A 22,564-nucleotide genomic window follows, 5' to 3' on the forward strand; every position below is an offset into this window, starting at 1 on the left:
CTTCCCATTGTTAATTTTATATAATTCCTTTTTCTAACTTGTTTTTTTATGTTTTAACTTCAGTAACCCAAATAACTGTTGCATTTAACAGGCTCCTGACTTAGCAGATACTTGTTTTTTTACTACAAATTCAAGATCTACCAACCAGTTGCTAAAGACATAGAATTAAACTGACCACATTCGGATTTTAGGAATTTGTAGCAGAACTGATCTGCTACAGTCCTTTTACACAAGTATTCTCTTGGTTAGCTTTCTTCATTTCAGCCATCTAATTTAGGTGGGAAAAGTTGTTTCTGTTTGTTTGCCAATTTGCAAATTACACAGAGATCTTCCAGAATAAATTAATCTACCTGCTGCAAGCCCTTGACAATAAGCTGTGGAATCCTGCCAAGTACTGGGTCTTTTTCCTAATACAAGAAGTGTGGTAACACCAGAGAGCAGACCATTTTCCTCCTACCCATCATGCATGAGGATGTCAAAGTTTTGAGACTATTTAAGCCTTATTCCTTTTATCACTTGAAAAAGGAAACTTGAGTGTGAGCTGGGAATTCCCCGATTCAAATCTGAACTCTAGTTGTGTAGTACCTCAAGGTCCAGGGGGTGTGGGGAGGGGTTTAAGGAGCAGCCACAGCTGCCTCTTTCAAGGAATCTGGCATCATCCCCTTGTGATGCACTAGCTGCTTCCTAGGCTCACCCCACCTCTAGCTCAAGTCATGATGCGGCAAGAGTCAAGAGAGTATGTAGTGGGCCAAATCACTAAAAGTACCGTGTCCACATCCTCAGGCATCAATTGAAAGTGATCCCACATCAATTAAGACTTGGCTCTGTTAAAGTAGTCTTCAACTTAGCATGATGTAGGTGAGCGATTTTATCCTCAAAGTGCCTGGCAAACGTACTAACAGCAGGCAGGCCTGCACAAATCATTCTCAGTCCTTTTCCATCTGCAGCACACTGATAATGCAGCTAATTTACCTCACATGACAGTTGTAAGGATTACAGAGAATCTCCGTTGGAGGATTTTGAATATTTAATATTATATTGTATTGATGCACTTAATTTGAAAAACACCAGTAACAGAACAAAGGATTTGCTGAGTTCTCTAGTGTTACAGTCTTCATCTCTTTGCCATCTTTAGGTAGACTTATTTGCAAACAAGTTAACTCCACAGTAGGCAGAAACAATATTCATACAACAAAAATATAGAACACAACTTGCCAGAGTATCAAATTTCCATCGAGATATGAATAAGCTCAAATGAGGAAAGAGGAATTGTGTTAAAATAAGTTACTCTATTTGCTAGTCCTTGTTTATAGTTTGTGGAGTTCAGCGCTTTTTCTTTTTTACAACCCGAGGATCCATTCAACACTCTGGCTGGGTTTCATTTCCCATCAATCACATGCATGAGGCTAATAAATAGATTTACTAGTGAGAAAGTTAAGTACTTAAGGTAAGTTATACTTGGCAAAAGGACCCACATCTCAACAGTTTCACATCAATTGGATATGAGCAAAACGGTCACCACTTGTAATATAGTTTAGAGGTTTAGTTGTAGGGAGTTCTCTAGTCGCATCTGGATTGCTGTATATTGAGCATACTCAGAACAACAGCTGCCTTGGAAATGAAAATAGGTTCAGGGGGTCTTCAAGGATTCTAACCAAGAGCAACATTTATCATTTCAGTACAGTGGTACCTTGGGTTACATATGCTTCAGGTTAAGAACTTTGCTTCAGGATGAGAACAGAAATCGTGCTCCGGCAGCTGTAGGCCCCATTAGCTAAAGTGGTGCTTCAGGTTAAGAACAGTTTCAGGTTAAGAACGGATCTCTGGAACTAATTAAGTTCTTAACCCGAGGTACCACTATAGTAGAAACCGTGGAGGCTTCTTACTGCAGGTGAAAGGGGCAGTGCCCTCTCACAGCAAAAGACTACCATCTTTTCCCAGGTGTGCTACAAGACACACTTGCTTCACCCCAGAAGTCAGTTCTGGCTGCTGTGTGAGTGCATCTATCCTGACCTGTGCTATGGCTCACCTGCCCCCATGCACCTGCTCATCTTTTATCCAAGAAGGAAATATTTGTGCTCCCACCTCTACTCCCATTCCCTGATCCAAATCTTGTATTCCAGAGCCTTCAAGCAGCCAGTCCAATGCTACTGGCATGCCTCTAGGGTGCCATTTCATGCACCTAATGAAGTGGTCATAACCCATGGAAGTTCCTTGCTGCTTTTGTTCTAGTTTTCTTGCTTGGAAAAACTTCCTGCATCGCTTTGGGAGCTTTTGCAGTGTGCAGATTCTTAATCTGCACGCTTACGAGCTTCTCAAAAGGCCCCTTACATGGTGGATTAAACTCGGCTCCAATTTTATGAAATATCCTGGAGACTATTAAAGCACCTATAAAAATTTGGATGAATATAAAAAATAAGGATGACCCCTATCAGCATGAGAAATTAACAAATATGGGCCAACCCAAAATTAAAAATTGGAAATCAAGTAATAATTTGGCAAAATTGGATGAAAAAAGGTATTTTGACATTGAATCAATTAATTGATGAAAATTACGAATTTGTGGAATATAAGACTTTGCAAGTAAAGTATGGATTAACCAGTGAAACACAATGGCAATACATCCAATTGAAACATGTTGGAAAGGCAGTTTGGCCCTCATGCTATAGCAGCATCGGAAACACCCATGCTGCTACAAGATTTAATTTCTGCAACAAAAACAAAAAACTCTACACTTGGACTATATAAAACCCTACTCAACAGGAAGAAATATGATTTAGAATATGATAGACAAAAATGAAGAATTAGGGGTACAGATAACAAATGATATATGGGAGTCAAGTATAAAATCAACAGAAACAGCATCTATGGATCTAAGACTTATCCAACAGAAAATAATATTCAGAGTCCACTGGACTCCAGCAAAACTATACCAGAAGAAAATAACAAGTGCAGAGAACCGCTGGAGATGTGGGAGTAAAAATACGAACTTAGTACATATGATGATTAACTGCTGGATGATAAGATCATTTTGGTGCGAGGCGGGGATATTTATAGCAAGAGTAATAAAAAGAAATTATTTAGGGGAATTGAATTTAATTCTAAATTATATTCCGGAAACGTGGGAGATTACAAGGGGTCAAAAAAAATGGATGTACCGTGCCATATTAGAAGCAAAAAAAATAGTTTTGATGAATTGGAAGAGCCGCAAAAAGAATCCATTGAGCACATGGATTGATAATATGGACAGACTAGCTACATACGAACGAATTGCACGTCCATGCAACTTAAGAATGGAAAAATATGAAGAAATCTGGAAGGAATATTTAAGCGATAATGCGGACAGTGGTGGGAAGTAGGGGGAGGAGAGGTGGGGAAATGTTGTTAGAAAGGTGTAGTCATAGGTATAGCAGTATTCAAATCTGGATTGTAAAATTGTGTTATTAGTGTTATGGTTTTTGTTGTATGTGTCTTTTGCGGTGGTTGTTTGCATTGAAAAAATGATTTTAAAAAAAGGCCCCTTACATAAGAGCCTGGGCAGAGTTGAAGAACCAATTTGGAGCAGGCTGGATGGCCCAGCACCCACTTTCCAAGGAGCTTGTGCTCAGTGGGGCATCACTGCTGAGCAGACATGGAACAGGACCACACGGTGAGCTCAACCAGCTGCCACTGCAGTCCTTGCAGATCTACCAAGCCAGGTGGCATTCTCAAGGAGGGCGATGGGCACATTTCCAGCATCTAACCCGTGGCGCCACAAATGCAGCTGGAGGAGCCATGAAGTAAGCCAGCCAGGGCCGGCCCACATAGGAGGCAAGGTGAGGCAACTGCGTCGGGCTGCAGAATCCACAGGAGCAGCCCATCCCAATGTAGACCTTGTTCCTGATGTATTGTTGTTTAGTCCGACTCTTCGTGACCCCCTGGACCAGAGCACGTCAGGCACTCCTGTCTTCCACTGCCTCCCGCAGTTTGGTCAAACTCATGCTGGTAGCTTCAAGAACACTGTCCAACCACCTTGTCCTCTGTCGTCCCCTTCTCCTTGTGCCCTCCACCTTTGCCAACATCAGGGTCTTTTCCAGGGAGTCTTCTCTTCTCATGAGGTGGCCAAAGTATTGGAGCCTCAGCTTCAGGATTTGTCCTTCCAGTGAGAATTCAGGGCTGATTTCCTTAAGAATGGAGAGGTTTGATCTTCTTGCAGTCCATGGGACTCTCAAGAGTCTCCTCCAGCACCATAATTCAAAAGCATCAATTCTTCGGCAATCAGCCTTTATGGTCCAGCTCTCACTCCCATACATCACTACTGGGGAAACCATGGCTTTAACTATAGGGACCTTTGTTGGCAAGGTGATGTCTCTGCTTTTTAAGATGCTGTCTAGGTTTGTCATTGCTTTCCTCCCAAGCAGCAGGTGTCTTTTAATTTTGTGGCTGCTGTCACCATCTGCAGTGATCATGGAGCCCAAGAAAGTAAAATCTCTCACTGCCTCCATTTCTTCCCCTTCTATTTGCGAGGAGGTGATGGGACCAGTGGCCATGATCTTTGTTTTTTTGATGTTGAGCTTCAAACCATATTTTGTGCTCTCCTCTTTCACCCTCATTAAAAGATTCTTTAATTCCTCCTCACTTTCTGCCATCAAGGTTGTGTCATCTGCATATCTGAGGTTGTTGATATTTCTTCGGGCAATCTTAATTCCGGCATGGGATTCATCCAGCCCAGCCTTTCGCATGATGAATTCTGCATATAAGTTAAATAACCAGGGAGACAATATACAGCCTTGTCGTACTCCTTTCCCAATTTTGAACCAATCAGTTGTTCCATATCCAGTTCTAACTGTAGCTTCTTGTCCCACATAGAGACAAGATGTATACAGTATCTTTATTCCTTGTTCCTGCTATGGCACATCACTCCGCTTCTCCCCTGCCTGGGGGGAGGGAGAGGGGGCGCCATTTTGTGGTTCGCCTCAGGCGGCAAAATGTCCCGGGCCGCTAATATCCCACCCGCCTTTTAACTGCAGCTCAAAGCAAAGGGCCAACGGCAGCCTCTGCTGCACATGCGCAGAAAGGCGGCGGGGAGGAGGAGCGCGTCGCGACGCCTGCGTGATGCCGCCTGCCTTAAAGCGCCGCGCTTCGGAGGCGTGCATCCTCCGGCCCTCCTTCCGCCTGTGGCTCCTAGCGTCTGCGTGACGGCGTCGGCCCCGCCCCCTCGCGGACCTCCCGGCGGTTCAGGTGCCTCTCGCGCGCAGAGGCCCGCGAGGTCACCGGCCGACGCGACCGAGTCCCACAGGCAGCCCGGCGCTTCGGCGAGCGCTCGCTTCGCCCCGCGTGAGGCGATGGGGGCCGCGTCTCTTCCAGCGGGACAGCGAGGAGGAGTAAGGTGAGCTTGTCGGGTGAGATTTCGGAGGAGAGTGCTGGGGGCTCTGAGAGTGGGGAGGACTTTCTGCTTCTCCGAACGTCTGAACGGCTCGACACGGGTCAAGTTCCACCGAGCGCTCCAACGTAAGCTGGTGTGCAGTGATTTCCTCACAGTGTTTTTGGGTTGGGGGAAAGAAGAAGCGCTGGGGTTTTGTTTTGTTTGTTTGGTGTCTCCCCGCACCCCTCGTAGTCGCTGAGGTAAAGCAACGGGACCGGCGTTTCGCAGGAGGTTCGCGCAGTTTCGAAGTGACTTAGGCCTGCTTCACCTGGAGCGAGGCCCGTTGGGATGAAGGGGGGCTCGTGTCTGTGGCGTGTAGGGGTGCCAAGTTGGAATAAAATATGGGGGCAGGTAAGCCCCACCCCACATAATCGCATGACTGAATGGCAATGTCTATCGACTTTGGGAAAGCCACCCCCTTTAAATATTTTATTGGGGGGTGGCGTGGGAAAAGGGACCTCAGTCCCTAGGAGTTGGCCCCTACAGTGGCGTGTTAATAAAGCCGGGCGCTGCCCTGCTTTGGGAATAAGGTAATCGGGTCGTGAGCATCATATCTGGAGCCTTTCGCTATGGTAGCCCCGACAGCAGGTGGTTCTTAAGTTCCCTTTCCATCTTAAGATTTGATATGCGCTCCTCAAAGTGCTTACTTGCAAACAAGCCTCATTGAACTTGAACCGGATTGCTCGGTTGGTTAGAGTGTGGCGTCAATAGCGCTGAGGTTGCGAGTTTGATCTCCGTACGGGACAGCTGCCTGTCCTTGCATTGCAAGGAGTTGGACTAGATGGTCCTCAGGGACCCCTTTCCAACTCTTACAATTCTGTTATTCGGAATTGAACTGCTAACTGGATGGGTTGGCAACAAACGCAGCATAATGACAAATGAAGGTCGTAGGCTGCATTTCCCCCTGTATTTAGATCAATTTTATTAAAGGTTTTTGACAAAGAGGAAAAAAGAAACAAAAATGGTTAAGTATCTAAAAATACTGTATAAGGCTGCCGGCATAGTTTTGTATCTCCCAAAGTCAATATGTGATGGTCATTGGCATGTAAAAGTTCTGAATCTCTAGGCACCTGTGTGATCCTTCACATGCTTACCTTATGCTGTACTTTTGTAACAGCGGAACTGTTAAAATGTACCTTTTTGTTCAGCCAATCAGAGTGTGTTATGGCACTTTGCCAATTCATAGAGGTTACTCTCCTGTTTCTGCAAGAAACTTAAGTAGCCAGCTTTGTCCTGAGTCTGCAGTTTTTATGGTAACCTTTGTGTGTCATGCACTGTACAGCCTTCAAAAGGTGGCTAATCATTTGTCTGTAGTGTGATCGGCTGTATCTCAAATTTCCATTTGGCATGGTTTTGATTCCTACCCCCATCCTGCTTCTTTTATCCACACAATAAGGTTTTAAAATCTTGGGGAGATTGTGTGTGGCTTTCCAAGAAACGCTTTAAAACCATTCAGAGTTTCTAAGTTTTGGCATTATGTAGTTCTGAAGAATAGGGATTCTGTGCGTGTATCTAAGCAATCAGAATTGTGTCGACTTTCTATGTGCATTTGAAGTAGCTTTATACTATAACTTAAGATATTTAAATTGTGTTCTTGGGAAACCTGCTAATATGTGTTTGTGCCTAACACTAAACCATGGTTTAGCACTACCTAGACAATCTCTGGTGAGACTGAGAAAAGCACTGGGCTTGAGTGCTCCTCCATTTCTTTATACTCTGCTCCTGGGGAGAGGATCCCTGCTGAATTTTATTTTGCTTTCAAATACAGTGGTACCTCGGGTTAAGAACTTAATTTGTTCTGGAGGTCCGTTCTTAACCTGAAACTGTTTTTAACCTGAAGCACCACTTTAGCTAATGGGGCCTGCCGCTGCTGCTGCACGATTTCTGTTCTCATCCTGAAGCAAAATTCTTAACCCGAGGTACTATTTCTAGGTTAGTGGAGTCTGTAACCTGAAGCGTCTGTAACCCGAGGTACCACTGTAATATTGGCTTGTCAACCAGTAATCCTCACTTACAACAAAAACTGGTAAGGTTCAAAGCAAACCACCTTCAAATCATGGGTTATGAAGCTGGCTTAACTAAGCAGTTTGTTTTAAGCCATATTCCAGATTTGTACAAGTTGAAAAGTCAATGTTATCTGCACAGAAATCCTCTGAGCCACATAGAGGGGGAGGGGGATTTTTGCTTGGGCTCATAGCAGCTCATCCATGTAGCACTAAACCATTCTTTAGCGTTATATATCCCCAAACATAAGGGATAGGCTGGAGCAAATATTAACATGGTTAAAGCAGTCTTCACATAATAGAGCTTCCCTTGATCTGGACTCTGTACTTCTGTTGATGCTGCATAGAATAGCTTTAGCCATAAGTAATAGTACCACTCTGTTCTGCCTTTGTCAGACCACACCTGGAGTACTGTGTCTAGTTCTGGGTGCTACAGTTTAATAAGGATATTGACAAGCTGGGACATGTGCAGAGGAGGGCAACCAATATGATCAAGGGTCTGGAAACCAAGCCATATGAGGAACAGTTGAGGGTTTGGGGTATGTTTACCCTGGAAAAGAAGAGACTGAGAGGATATATGATAGCCATCTTCAAATCTCTAAAGGGCTGTCACATGGTAGATGGTGCAAGCTTGTTCTCTCCTGCTCTGGAGGGTAGGACGCGAACCAATGGCTTCAAGCTTTCTTGATAGGTTTTAAGCAGAGGTTGGATGGCCATCTGTCATGGATGCTTTAGAGGGGATTCCTGCATTGCAGGGCATTAGAGTATATGACCCTTGGGTCCCTTTCCATTTACAGTTATCTGATTCTATGCTCCAGTTGGTGGTATTGCCCTGAACTGATGTGTTCAGGTTACACAAAAAAAGGTTATGACTGACCATCACAAATAGCTTCCTGATGGTACAAACTGTTTGACAGTGGTTGTCTTGTAAGGTTGTGGACTCTCCTTTGTTAAGGTTTTTAAGCAGTGGTTGGATAACCAGGGATGCTATAGTAATAGGTTTCTTGTATTAGCAAGGGGTTGGTGACGCTTGAGGTCCCTTGCAACTCCTTTATTACATTTAAAATCAAGATTAACACAGAGCTCTACTTAATGTCAATGAATAATCTGAGGGATTTTCATATATTTTAAACATTTTTTTCTTTTGTGTACAAGTGTGTGTCTCTTATAAAGACTGGTATTTGAAAAAAACTGGAAGTGGTTATTATAAGTTGCTTTTGCCTGCAATATATAGTTAAACTTTTTTTCTGCTCTTCTGTGGTCTCCAGGCAACAGGTTCCTGTAACATTTTTAATTGTATCCTGGAAAACGTGTAAATTACCACCCAACAGCCAACCCAGCTAGTACTGGTGCAATACATGTTAGTTGTGACTGTTGCATGTGACTTTCAGATAGTAACCATGATGAGAAGCACTCTTCTTTTCCTCAGTTGATTTTATTTTATTTATAAGAAAGGATGTATGAGTGCCCACATATTTGCTTGTATCTCTCCTTGTCAGCAATGCCTTTACTATTCAAGAATATGTTTTATTTCCCTTAAAGTTTCCTTCAGGATGGAATTGACTAGAACAGCATCTCCTTGTAATCTGATTTAGTCAGTGTGCTCTTACCATTGTACTGGGGCCCAGGAAAGGCCCTCTAATTAAAAATTAGTACTGTATAGAAATTATCAGGCTTTTGTGTTTACTTGCTTACACAAACTTTTAATTAGTTTGTCCATTTTTAAGCGACTTGTGTCACAACAACTTTAAAGTGGTTGTTCCTGCTACTGTTTAGCATCACTGGTGAACATTTTTACGTAAAACCAGATTGTAATTTCACAGTCAAATTCTGTTGCTTAAAGTATAGGCAAAATGAAAGTAAACATATACAAAACTAAATGCATTAATTACATGTTTAATATGTTTTATTTGCTTAAAGAAATTTAGAGGCGATCTGGAATCAAGATTAAAAGAATTGAGATGTTTTGCCGTTGGGGGACTGTGAGGAGGTAAGGCAGCTCTATTCCTACACTTTTAATTGTAGCATATAAAGTATTACATCTGCTTTTGGCTTGATTTCTGGGAGTTTTAAATTTTTAGTTTTAGGAATTGTAAATTAGAAGTAAGATTGTAAATTGGAAGATCTATCGGTCAAAACTATAGAGGTAAATGTACTTTATCATCATCATCATCAAGTAGACAACTCATACACAGGAAGAATGTGTACTTGTACATCTAAGACAGCATCAGATTGCAAGTAGTAGCCAGAAATTTATCTATGGTTTTTTGTTGCTTATTGGACTGATGTGATAGTTCTGAGTACATGCTTATCTAATTCTAAGTTTATTAGTACTGTTACAAGTATTATCCACATTATCCAAGTATTATCCACATCTTATTGCATAGCCCAATCCTAATTTAAATAGTCCCAGAATTCTCCCATCTCTATTGCAATTTACCTTTAAGCATTTTGTGGTCTCTTAGGCTGCTTAACTTACTCTTCATCTTTATTTCTTAGGTTGTGTCTCAATAAATTACCATTGCAGCATGTTATCCAGGCAAGAGCTTTATCAGGGGCTGATGCTGTCAATGCTCTGCGGCCATTCTATTTTGCAGTGCATCCAGATTTCTTTGGCCAGCATCCCAGAGAAAGGGTAAATACATTTTTCTCCAGTGGTTTAAGCTGCAAATCCTAAACACCTACCATGACATCATCATCATCATTATTGTTGTTGTTTTTAAAAATTGTATGCCACCCTTCATCTGAAGATTACAGGGCAGTTCACAACATAAAAATAGAAAATGAGAACAGTATGGAGATTGAGCTCCATTTAACTCGGTGGGACTTCTGAATGGATAGATACTGTTAGATATTTGTATTATAGACAAACTCTAATACAGTCGTGCCTTGGATCCTGAATGCCTTGCGAACTGAACGTTTTGGCTCCCGAATGCCGCAGACCCAGGAGTGTTCCAATTTGCGAACATTCTTTGGAACCTGAACGTCGGCTGCGGCTTCCGATTGGCTGCAGGAGCTTCCGAATGCTTTGGAAGTCAAACGGACTTCCAGAACAGATTCCGTTCTACTTCCAAGGTACCACTGTATATCACTTAAAATATATTTTCATAATGTGTTCCAGAGAACCCTAGGGTCCCTTGGAAACACATGACAGTTATTATAAAATTAGATTGTGAGATTAACAGTTACTAAAAGCTTGAGTAAATATGCAGATTTTACCCTGGCACCATGTGGGCCTCAGAGGAAAGGCAGTGGACTCAAGATGGTGAACATGACTCTTTTTTCAGCTCTCTGTGTTGGTTAGGCTGAAAAGCTGCCTGGCACAAGGTAACTCATGGCAGAATAGGGATTTTTTGAACCTGAGTTTCCTCAGTCTTAGTAAACTACACACATTTCCATATAAATATACTGTGAATCAAAAGTTGTTGTGAACAGACACTGTTAATTTATGTGTATTTGCTTTAACCTGGGCCATATTCAAAACTTGAGTAATTCTTTTTCTTGTAATTATTTTCAGGAGATCAATGAAAATTCTTTGAAGAGATTAAATGGTTATTTGGAGAATCTCCAAAAACCAGGTTTCAGGTCTTTAAAACCAACTCGGCTCACTTTTTACGTACGCGAGAAAGAACAAAATCCTTCCAATGTTCAAGAACCATTTGGCTCCTCAGGTATTTTAGACATTTCGGGTCCCGCCCCCCTTACAAAATAAAATGCTTTTGAGTACTTGAAATTTTCTTGTCATTAAAATTTCTAGCCGTTAAGCACTGGGTTGTTGTTTTTTCTAAGAAGCCTCTGAAACAGAGTTTAATTAGATTTAGCCACCAGATTTGTTTCTTTGTGTATCCCTATAAAATTATGGTTTCCCTCACTTAGCCAAAATATAGTGTATAAAACTGCTAAATGTAGACGGGAGGAATTTTTCTGAAAATTAAAGCTGCACTTTTGAAAATTCATGTAGCCTCTAAATCAAAAAGATGTTGAGTTTTTGATTTGAAAATATTAACTATTTCTCACTTTACTATATCCTGTTCTAGAAGTTATTAGCACAATGAACTGAGAATTAATTATGAATAATCACTTTTAACAAGTTCTTTTATTTATCATCTAATACGTAGTAATCTTTAATTGTTGGAGCAGGGTGCTGTGATAATAGACAAATACATTGATGTTTCTGTGTCTTAGTATCATGCATACCTGCTCATAGCACTTCATAGCTGTTGGCTTATATTTCAGTGTTGTTGTTTTTTTATCAGAGTCCCGTAGTGCACTTCATCCAAAAATAGCATTAGGAAAAGCCTTCACAGTGGAGCCTGTTCATATCAATCTTGGAGCATGGGGACTTAATCTGCTGAGTCCAGGAGCACTGTCAGTTGAAATCAAATCAGTTAATAACAGTAGTACTACAGTTTAATGAAGTTGACTAGGAGATTAATCCATGCAAGCCATGGTTTGCATTATCTTTGGCAAGGCAAGCATAAGGAAATGCATTCTGTTAAATACTGCCTTGTTCTGGGTTTGCATTTTGTAGGATTTCGAGCAGTCAGTTTCACCTTGCGCACCAGGGACCTACTAAGCACAGTACTGGACATCCTGAACTCCTGTAACTTATCTACGGAGCATGTCCAAATCTTGAATGGCAAAGTGGCAACTCCATCTAACCAGTCAGCAGAAAGAATCTTCCACAGGCCTATCAAATGGGACAAGACTTACTACTCTTTTACTGGATTCAAGGATCCTGAGGAAGAACTTGAACAGGCTCAAAGGATGGAAACTACACTAAGGTACTGACCTTAGTGACATCACCTTCCTCAATTTCAGAGTCTTAAGAGGCCTTTTCAGGATTTTGAACCAATTGATTTTTCACTAGGAGATGTCACAGGTAGAAGTTGGCAACTTCTGCTTGCAAAGCATATGATTTATCCCAAACAAATATTTTGTGCCTCGTATTTTAGACTTGAATGATTATTTTTTAAAACATTTGAGTAGGGAAGTGTTGAATTTGGAACTCCTACCAGGCATACAAGCTTGCTATGTGAATGGACTTCAGCTTGCACAATGGAAGTTCAGTTTCCGCTGCTCTCCCACTGCAGCCCCCAGCTCCCCATGCTCCCCAAATCTACCCCACAGGTTCCCCAACTAGGAAATAGATGGATGTGGGAAAGTAGTATTCGTGAAATAGACTTTGACTTGACCATCACAATTTGAATTGGTTATCTACTGATAGCGACATGCTTTTTCCATCCCTGAGAGTACATACAGAAATTTGCGTGCATAATTCTAGAATGACAGCCACACTCTTTAACTTTATATAGTTGTCACTGCGTTGCCATCAGTCCTTCTAACTGTTCACAGGCTGACAATACAGGTTTCCATGAAAATGTTCCTTCCTCCAAAGTATTTACTGCCAGGAATGTTGGCAGTTTTGAAGAGCACCATAGGGAGGCTAGCCATTGTTGAGTGAAAGCCAGCCACAACTTTTAATCAACAAACCCATAGAAATTCTTCGTTCAGTATACAACTGCAAGTCATTCTCCAAGTATGGATCTTTATGTAGCCAAAAAGGCAGCATTCGCACTCGAGGTGGACAAATCAGCAGGATTAGGGGAACCTGCAGGGGTTTGCAGAAATGTAACAGATATTTCACAGGGAGGGAAACAAAACAACCCAGTGAAGACTAAGCATGCTAAATTGGTACTGAATGCCCAAATACCTTGAGAGAGAGAAAACAGGGAGGTGGAATGGTACATCCTGGAAGAGGGTGTGGCTGGCTGTGTGCTAGATAAATATTAATTGAAAGCTCAGTCAGTAGAACATGAGACACTTAATCTCAGGGTCATGGATTTGAGCCCCGCATTGAGCCAAATATTCCTGCATTGCAGGGGGTTGGACTAGATGACCCACGAGGTCCCTTCCAACAATTAGTTCTATGATTCCATAATTTTAAGAAGGTTTCTGATGTGCTCTCACACTTTTTCTGATACATGAGCACTTTAAATCGCTGCTTAAAGTTTATCGTTAATCCTCTTGCCCAATTACTGTGTTTTTAAATCTCTTTGTGATCCATGTTGTTTTTCTAGTTCTTGGTTAGATAGTAATGAACAAAGTGCAGAAAAGAAGCTGAAGAATAGCTTACCACTCAGGAAAGAGCTAGACCGTTTGAAAGGTGAACTTTCTCAACAGCTACAGCTCTCTGATATCAGGTAACAAATTAACTTAAACTGTGTGAAAAAGCAATGGTTTTTATTTTTTTTAAGATTAAGGGTGGAACAGAGCAATACTGCTGGTATGTGATAGACTCCAGCAAATGTATTTTAAATGTACCAGAAATGTGTGCTTACAATGCTAGTCCAAGATTTACAATGGTCACTGCAATTTTATTCTTAGTTTAGTTGCATTTTTAAGCAACTGCGTCCAGTGCATCAATGTTTTAATACCCTTCCACACAATTGTTTCAACAGCAAAAAATAGTTAAGAACACAAAAAAGCAAATATATTTAAAACAAAACTAGATTAAGAGCTATATAGACACCCATGGCAGTCACCCATTCATCCAAATTGTCAAAGTTTCTATTTTGAGTTACAGATCAAGTTCTTAATGCTCAAAGCTGCTTGTCTGCTAATGACAAATAATAATGCCTTTCATTGACGATCTCTATCACTCTTTTGTTACCTAAGTTGTTGTCAATTTAAAAGGAGTGAAACATGCTGGTGTTGGTTTGGTTTTTTTTAGATGGCAGAGGAGCTGGGGTATTGCCCATCGGTGCAGCCAGCTACACAGTCTAAGTCGGTTAGCTCAACAAAGCCCAGAAGCGCTAAGGAATGCTAAAGGTACATTCTTTTGCAGCAGTTTTCTTTCTTTCACTTGTCAACAATATTATGCTGCTCTTTAAAGAAAATTCTGAATCTTTTAAGCTGGTGCAAGTTGGTTTCCTGCTTTCCTTCTCAGCAGAATGTGGGGTGCTGTGTTTGAGCTTTAAAGCCCTAAATGATTCAGATCCTACATGTCTCCAAGGTTGCCTTGACAGAGGCTAAAGCTATTAGTGGCTACTAGGCACGATTGCTATATGCTACTTCGTCTGTCAGAGGTAGTTTATTCTGGACACAAGCTGCAGAGGGATTGCAGGTGGGGAGAACGCCATTTCAGTCAGGCCCCACTTGCAAGCTTTCCTGTTGGAGAGCACCATTGCCTTTGGAATTATCCAGCAGAGCTCTTTGTATGTTCTTATCCTACCCTGATCTCTGTGATAACTCAAAGCACCCATATGAGATTATGTTGGTGTTAACTCATAGGGTTTGCTTATGTATGTGGGTGCCAGGAGTTCAGGCGGGCCTAGAGAGAGATGCCTAGTGGAGGGTGGCCTAAAAGAGACCTTAGACCTGTAGCAGGGGATCCACAGGGAACCTTTTGGAATCCCTAGACGAATCCCCTTTGTTGTCAGTCAACCCCACCCTCCAAAAAGGTCAGCTGTGAATAGTGACTAAAAAAATGCCTCCCCTTTTCAATAGGCCGCACAGTGATATTTACAGACCGTTCAGGCATGAGTGCAACAGGCCATGTTATGCTAGGAACGATGGATGTTCACCACCACTGGACCAAAGTAAGAACTGGTAACTAAATTATATATATTTTTTAATTTAAAAAAATGTTGCCTTTTCCAGCCTGTTTTAATATGTATGTGGAGTGCAAAAAATTAAGTGGGCAGAGATTTGGAACCTCCCTGTTTCTGGTTGACACAACCTGTCACTGATTTCTTAAGGAGAGTTTGTGGTGTCTTGTCACCTTGCTGCTGGAAAGTGGCGTTACAAGATTGTATGTGCGGACAGTAATTGACTCTTTCTCTAGTGCCTTAACGTCTAAAGCAACTAACTCACAACTCTAAAAGATAACTTATAAAGCTATATTTTGGTTCTAGTTAAGGATTACTTGAATGCATTTTTTAAAAGCCTTCCTGCAGTTCTGATATCTCTGTAATATAATATATTGAGCTAGTGCAGGCCTAACTCATGAGCTCCCTCCTCCCACCCCTCTCTGCCTTAAGGGATATGTTGGTGCAGTCTTTTATTTAAAGCAGCCATTTGGCAAGGAGTTACGTGTAGGCGAGTGAGGGAGCGTCCTAGGAAAGGAGAAAGTGCTTTGTTCCTACCCTAGATAGCTAAGCAGGTTGTCAGAGGATTCCATCCCACTCTGCTAGCCCCTAGGGAGCTAGTGAAATGTTATGCAGGCTAGTAGTCTGTGTGAGCTTATTTACGAGGTTGTGTCAGAGCCACTTTGACTATAGCTAATACTAACCAGAGTTCCTATTTGCAATTTAATGCTTTTGTTTAAAAAATAGCTGTGCACTTAAACCTTTTCTGGGGTTAAAATCTGAAGTGAATAAATTGTGCCCCTGGGTTATCAGCTGTATTTTATTTAGATTATTGTGATTTTACTGTTTTATCATTGTATACTACCTTTTGAAAGATTGTGATAGGCAATGTATAAATTCTTTTACAAATGAAAATTTGTAGAAACTGAATTATCTGCATTAACAGATAAGAACAAACCGAAATACATCAAAATGGAAATATAGGGTGAGTCACCTGACAAGGTTGTAAAAACGTTAAATCGTTTTCATAAGATTTGCTGAAATTACAGAATCCTTAAATTGGTGCCTAAAACCCCTCACAGATATTTCCAACTTGATTTCATTAGGTAGAAAGTTCAAGTCTCAAGCCGGGAGCTTATCATTTTCCATTAACAGTAACTCTCTGCTGATAAAGAGTTTCTAAAACGTACATTTGGACGGTTGGGTGGGAGTTGGTTGTGTTTGATCATGTCACCCACTTAAATAAACCTTTTAATTTGTGCAGATTTTTGAGAGATTGCCAAGCTACTCTGCACTTCAGAAAAAAGTGCTGCTTTTGGAGGACCGCATAAGCCATATTTTGGGAGGCATACAAGTAGGATACATTGAAGAGCTTCAACCGATGCTGATGCTTGAAGAGTATTACTCTGTCCTGGACAGCTTTTACAATCGAGTGCGTAACAGCAGGCTCCCATTTCACCCGCACAGCCTGCGTGGGTTGCAAATGATTCTAGAAAGGTGTGCATTTACAAAGATGAAGACGATGGTGATATATATTAACCTGCTGCTTCTTGTGACAAGGTGTCTCAAAGTGACTTGCGTAATAAAAATAGAAATTGGCAAAATGTTAAAACCAAGTAGTAAAACAAGGCCTAATGTGCTCATCCATGTAGGTATGATTTTATTATACAAGAAACAAATCCTACCCACCCCACTTAAAAGGATGAGCGCAACAAAGAGGCCACAGATATAGCTAGTTACCCTCTCAACTAAGGGCAAAAGGCTTGAGTAAATAAAAATCTCGTTGCCTGGTGCCTAAAACAGATGGTGATGGTGCCAAGCATGCCTTCCTGGGGAGAGAATGCCACAAGTGGGGAGCCATCAATAAAAAGGTCCATTCTTGTGTACCTTCCACACACTCCTCAGGGGGCAGCCTGAGAAGGGTCTCGGATGACAAATGCTGGGTTTGAGTTGGTTCATGTGCGGAGAGGTGGTCTTTGAGTTAATTGGAGACTTGAGCCACACAAGACTTTATAGGTTAAAACCAGGACTTTGAACGGAGCCTAGAAACTACCTGGCAGCCAGTGCGGTTGTGCCAGAGTTGTTACATGTTAAACCATCTTGCCCTGGCAGGCAAACTGGCGCTGAATTTTGCACTAGCTGCAATTTCTGAACTGTCTGCAAAGCATTGTGCATTACAGTAATGAGGGCTGGCCCACTCATATGGCAATGTGAGGCAACTGCCTTGGGCAGAAGGATCCACAAGGGCAGCAGATCTGGTTTCTAAGGCAGAGGTTTTGAACCTTTTTGAGTCCATGGCTCCCTTAACAAACCACATTCCATTTGCGGCAACCCGTGGGGCTCAGGAGCCCAGTTATGTTGTCCCTTCCCTGCCAAGCTGGCAGCCTCTCACCCTTTTTTGAGCACGCTCCCTTGTGGAGTGTTCCCTCAGCCTCCTCTCCCCTTTCCTTGGGAGTCCTCCAGGCAGCCGCTGCTGCAACAAACAGTTGTCCAAGCCTTTGGGAGGCAGAGACAGGAGAGGGGATCAGAGGTGAGAGGGAAGGAAAGAGGCAGAGAGGCTAGTGCTGCCCAGGGCACACCTAACCATTATTCAAGGCACCCCAGGGTGCCATAGCACACTGGTTGAAAGCCACTGCTTGAAGGAATATTGTCTGCAGTGGCAGCAACAGCTGCAGAGCATTCTTTGGAGGCAGCTCCATTTTTTTTAAGAGTTCCAGCAAATTACAGACCAGTTAGATTTAATATATGTTCCAGGAACAGTGATGAAAAGTATCATTAGAGAATTATGAAGCATCTCAAAGAAGCAGAATCAGCATGGCTTCTGCAATGGTAACTCTGGTCTGTCTAACGTTTTAGCATTATTTAAGAGTACCAATAAGCATGTGCATACGGGTGATCCAATAAATAAGGACTTATCTTCTTGGGTTAAGTTTCTATATTGTGAATATTACTTTAAGCAAAAACCTTCCATACGAAAAGGACCATCAGTTGTTTTGCACTATCTTTAATGTACTGTCCCTGTTTTATTTCAGTGACAGGTATGCACCATATCTGCATGAACTAGGGCACTTCATCATCCCAACAACCTGTGATCCAGCAGCACTCCAGTGGTTTATGATCACTAAAGCACAACAAGCACGAGAAAAACTGAAAAGAAAGGAAGAGTAAGTGCTTCTTAAAGCTCAGTGCTACTGCTCGGTTCTGTGCTTGACATCTTGGGAGGTTTCCAAGGAGATTGATGGGGAGGAGCCAACACTTAAAAGTGTGTAAAAAGTGTAGTTCAACTTACAAAACTACTAGCGCCCTCCACTATATAACAGTGTGTTGCTTCAGGAAGTTGTGAAAAACCTCTTGCCTAGTTTGCCCTGCTATTAAATGCTGTGCTCTAGGTTCTCATCTGGATGTGTTAGAACTAATATACATACAACTAAACACCATGGTGAGCGGGGAGCATGAGAGAGGGTTGAGGACCTAGTTTTTACCTGGCCTTAGTGCCAGCCAGTCGCTAACTAGTTCAGTTGCCTCCCTTTCCTGGCCCTAGCTAGGAATTTGGAAAAGGGTATGATAACTGAGACAAAACCCATGGAATACTCCTTTATTCCTATCTCCCCCACAGCTGGGTACAAGATTAGTAAAGGTAAAGGGACCCCTGACCATTAGGTCCAGTCGTGGCCGACTCTGGGGTTGCGGCGCTCACCCTGCTTTATTGGCCGAGGGAGCCGGCGTACAGCGTACAGGGTCATGTGGCCAGCATGACTGAGCCGCTTCTGGCGAACCAGAGCAGCGCACGGAAACTCCGTTTACCTTCCCGCCGGAGCGGTACCTATTTATCTACTTGCACTTTGACGTGCTTTCAAACTGCTAGCCATCCATTAAACTGATTATTTGCAGTTTGGGAAGCACTGGGGGTGGGGGGGGGTAAAATATGGGTCTCTTGTAGCGGAACGGATATTTCCAAAAGCTGAAGCACAAGAACCAATTCTGTATTTTCTCCCCTTCACATTTATAACTTTGGAATGGGGGTTTATGTTTATTATTTCAGGTCAATGGTGTTAGAGAAGAAACTGATCAAGGCTTCAGCTGAGAAATTTCGTCTCCAAAGGCTGTACAAAGAGCCCAGCGTTTCCTGCGTACAGATGATCCATTCTTGCAATAGACTGCTGGAGGGGGAGTCGCTTCCCAACTTGCAAGGCATGCATCTCTGCATTTCTCATTTCTATTCTGTGATGCAGGATGGAGACCTCTGTATTCCTTGGAACTGGAAACACTGAAGGCACCAACTGAGTAAACTTGACCAGTCCAATATTTTGCTAAGAAGCAAATGAACAATCGGAACTACTTAGACTAAATTATTGAGATGCTCGTTTTTTATGCCAGTATTCTACAAGTAATCCAAGATGCTTCCTTGGTTTTCAGCTGCTGCTAAAGCAACAAACTACTAAGTCAGTTTGTTTATGCAGTCTCACAAAAGGCTGAGTGGTTCCTATGTGAAGTCCGGGATATGTCTGCTTCAGGGTGATCACTGAAAGGATCTGTTGAGGGACAAGATGTACAAAACTTGGATGAAATCTAAAGAAGACAAAGGCATGTGGGTTTTTATATATTCAAAATCTGTTAGCACATCCTCCAATATAAATGAACAGTATGGATTTTAATATATAAGAAATTGTGCTTAGAGAATTGAATTTGGCCTTGAAGCTTATCTCTAGCACAGATCCCCCCCGCCCCCACTGTTGGGACTATAAAAACTGAAGAATGGATATTTTTCAGACGTTGCCAATATTCTAGTTGAGTATTTGTACATAAAGCATACGGCAGAGTATTTATTTTGCAGAAGTACAGTACAGCTTGTTTTGACAAAATTTTATAAATGTCTATGGAAAACCTTTACCCGTTAGCATTGCACTTTCAACTTTTTTTTTTAGATGAAATTTACAAAATAACTTACTGTGTTGCACATTGATTTGTAAACTGTCCTCTTTTCAGCCATAAGACTGGTGTGTGATTCTCTCCAGGTGCACTTACAGCTTATTCCAGCCAAAGCATAGTACATGTCCACACAGAAACAGCCTGTGCACACTACTAGGTGCTGTGGGCAATCTACCCATAAGACACGGGGGCCCCTAAGCTCCACAGGATACCCCTGTGTCAAAAGCAGGAAGTTTATTTATGCAGAGTGGGGAAACCTACTCTGCATGAAATCCCTAATGTTTGAAAAGTCAGATCCCTGAAATAAGCACCTTAAAAGACGTGTCTTGCTGTCTTCAGATGCAAAAGATGCATGCAAACTGTACCAAATGAGAGTATTAGTGTGAGGAAGAGTATTGAGAAAACTAGTTTGCCATGAGATTGTCTACCAAGTACTTGGTTTCATCTCATTGGGGTAAAATGCAGCACTGGTTTTTTTTTCTCTTTAAATTTTTCAAAAAATATACTTTCGTTTTTATGTGTTTATAATGTATGACTAACTCAATGAAATCTCTCAACAGGGAAAGGAAGAGGTGTTAACACTTTTGTTAGTGTGAGTAGTGGAACACCTTTGGTTTCCGTGGAAGCTGATGGCATTCATATTCCCAAATAATGATCCTTAAGCTTCTGGGTACATATTTGAGTGCTGCTGGATGTCATTAGTCTGAAAGTTCTGTTGTCCTGTGTCAGTATTTTTAAACTACTCCTGATGAGATGTCAGTGTTGTTCTTCAGAAATAAAACAGTCTTAAACTTGCATGACTAATATTATTTACGGTTTAATTGTTTTGATGAAAGGGGTTGATAAAAGGCCTGTGCAGTGTTACCCACTTAGTCCAATGAGCACATTTCTCTCCTCCTAGGCCTTTGACTGTTTAAACAGTCTGTGGCTTTTTGAATGTGTTTGGAAGAACGGGATCATTGAGGGTTTTTTGTTTGTTACACATTTTGTGTTTTCATTTTGTATTTGTGACCTTTTGCCCTGTGACCTTCAGATGAAGGGCAATGTACAAATTAAATAAATAAATAGCCAGAGATGGCGTCCTGTCAGCCGCTCTGTACATACCCTATGTTTGCCGCATGGCTGGGACTGGAAAAATAAAAGGGGTGTGAGTGTCAAGCTCTTAGCAAGACTGCAATATAAAGCCATTGGGGCTTCCGGAGGCGGCGCCAACGGCAATGGCAGTCTCCTTCTAGTCTGGAGGGAGAAGCTCCATGGAAATCGGGTGTGTCCGCTACGGTGAAGCGGAGACCCTTTCAAAAATCACAGGCAGGAGAAGCCTGTGAACGTGGGACTCGGCGGGCACCTTTAGCGCCCCCCGGATTTGCGAAGGAACCCCGCAAGGGGCTCCAGAGCGTAACGGGAGCTTGGCGCGGTGCTGAGAGTCAATTGCTCTTTCCATGGGGTGAAGCCGCACAGCTGTTGCCGGAGAGCGCTGACCTTTTTCCTGTGACAATTCGGCTGCTAAACAACTACCCGTGAGTAGGTGAAGCTTAAGATCTGGGACCAAAAGGAGAAAAAAGGGATTGATTCGGCACTGAAGCGGGAAGGTGTAAACAGGAAGTCCGCCTTCCTTTCTGTATACAGATCAAAGCAAAGACTCTCTGAGCTAATACCTGGAGAGCGGTGCTTCAAAGCTCCAAATCTGAACATCAAAGTAAAAGAACTCCCTCCCCTGGTTGCAGGAGGGGGGGAGGAGGGGAAAGTGACTTTTTTGCCTGCAAAAGAAAGGAAAAGGGAATAGAGACCACCACCTAATTCCTGGGAACGGACTGCAAGGATCGTTAGAATTGTTGCACTGAGAGTCGCACTACTTATGGACAATGTAACTTTTTAATGGTTAACTCTGCAAAGGAGATATTTGTTAAAGGTCTTCTCTGGATTTGAAACTGTTGCCTGCTTTGCTGAGGGGGACTTTGGAAAGTTGGAAAAGACATTTTATTGTAACATTAATGACTGCTACAGTGTCCCCCTAGAGGAACATTGGAACTATACACCCAGCTGGGGGATTTTTTCACTCTTAACTTTTAACTCTGGGGAATTTCCATTGCAAGCTTTTACCGTGGGATTGACCTTGACTCATAGACAAAGGGTGATGAATGAAAAAGATCCGGCAAGGTTAGAGTGCAGCAGCCTAGTGCAGCATCCCAGCAGCGTAGACCATCTGTTCCTGGCCCTCCTGTGACACAGGGGGAAGATACTGCACAAGCTGGGTTAAAAGGAATGGCCTCAGAAGAGGGATTCACTTCGGTACTAAGCAAAATTTATGAAAAATTGGAAAGCCTAAGTAAACAAGTTACTGAACAAACAACTAAAATTGACCAGAATACTGTTAGCATTAATAGCTTGGGACAGAAGGTGAATTCCAATACAGAATCTATTGAAAAATTGTTGCAAGAATCTGCCTCTAATCGAAAGACAGCTGAGGAAGCAAAAGAAAAAGCAGCGGCAGTAGAGGAAGAAATAAAACCGATGCGCAAACAGCTCGGGGACCATCAGTCACTTCTGTCTATGATTGAGCTGAGGGAGAAACAGGCTAATTTGAGGATCAGGGCGGTACCGGAATTTGAAAAAGATAACCTATGTGACTACCTTGAGCA

At 42.2% G+C, this 22,564-nt stretch overlaps 1 protein-coding gene across 4 annotated transcripts; it reads left to right on the plus strand.

The window, feature by feature from the left end:
• Nucleotides 1–5,062: 5,062 nt before the first annotated feature.
• Nucleotides 5,063–20,720, plus strand: TCAIM (T cell activation inhibitor, mitochondrial). Of its 4 annotated transcripts, XR_014540128.1 has the most exons (13): nt 5,092–5,368; nt 9,328–9,397; nt 9,907–10,042; nt 10,925–11,078; nt 11,939–12,191; nt 13,488–13,610; nt 14,141–14,238; nt 14,917–15,008; nt 16,261–16,493; nt 18,029–18,160; nt 19,039–19,187; nt 19,413–19,580; nt 20,486–20,720. XR_014540128.1 is itself a non-coding variant. In XM_083578123.1 (12 exons), exons 2-12 carry the CDS (start codon nt 9,369–9,371, stop codon nt 19,436–19,438), a joined length of 1,425 nt encoding a protein of 474 aa, XP_083434249.1. In that variant the 5' UTR covers nt 5,063–5,368; nt 9,328–9,368; the 3' UTR covers nt 19,439–20,720. The 4 variants fall into 4 exon arrangements, 2 of the variants coding, with proteins under 2 accessions (XP_083434249.1, XP_083434248.1); XM_083578123.1 differs by having other exon boundaries at nt 5,063–5,368; nt 19,413–20,720; XR_014540127.1 differs by having other exon boundaries at nt 19,039–19,580.
• Nucleotides 20,721–22,564: the final 1,844 nt, after the last annotated feature.

This window comes from Podarcis filfolensis, assembly GCF_964270895.1.
Source record: "Podarcis filfolensis genome assembly, chromosome: 12".
In the NCBI taxonomy this organism is placed as follows: Eukaryota; Metazoa; Chordata; class Lepidosauria; order Squamata; family Lacertidae; genus Podarcis; species Podarcis filfolensis.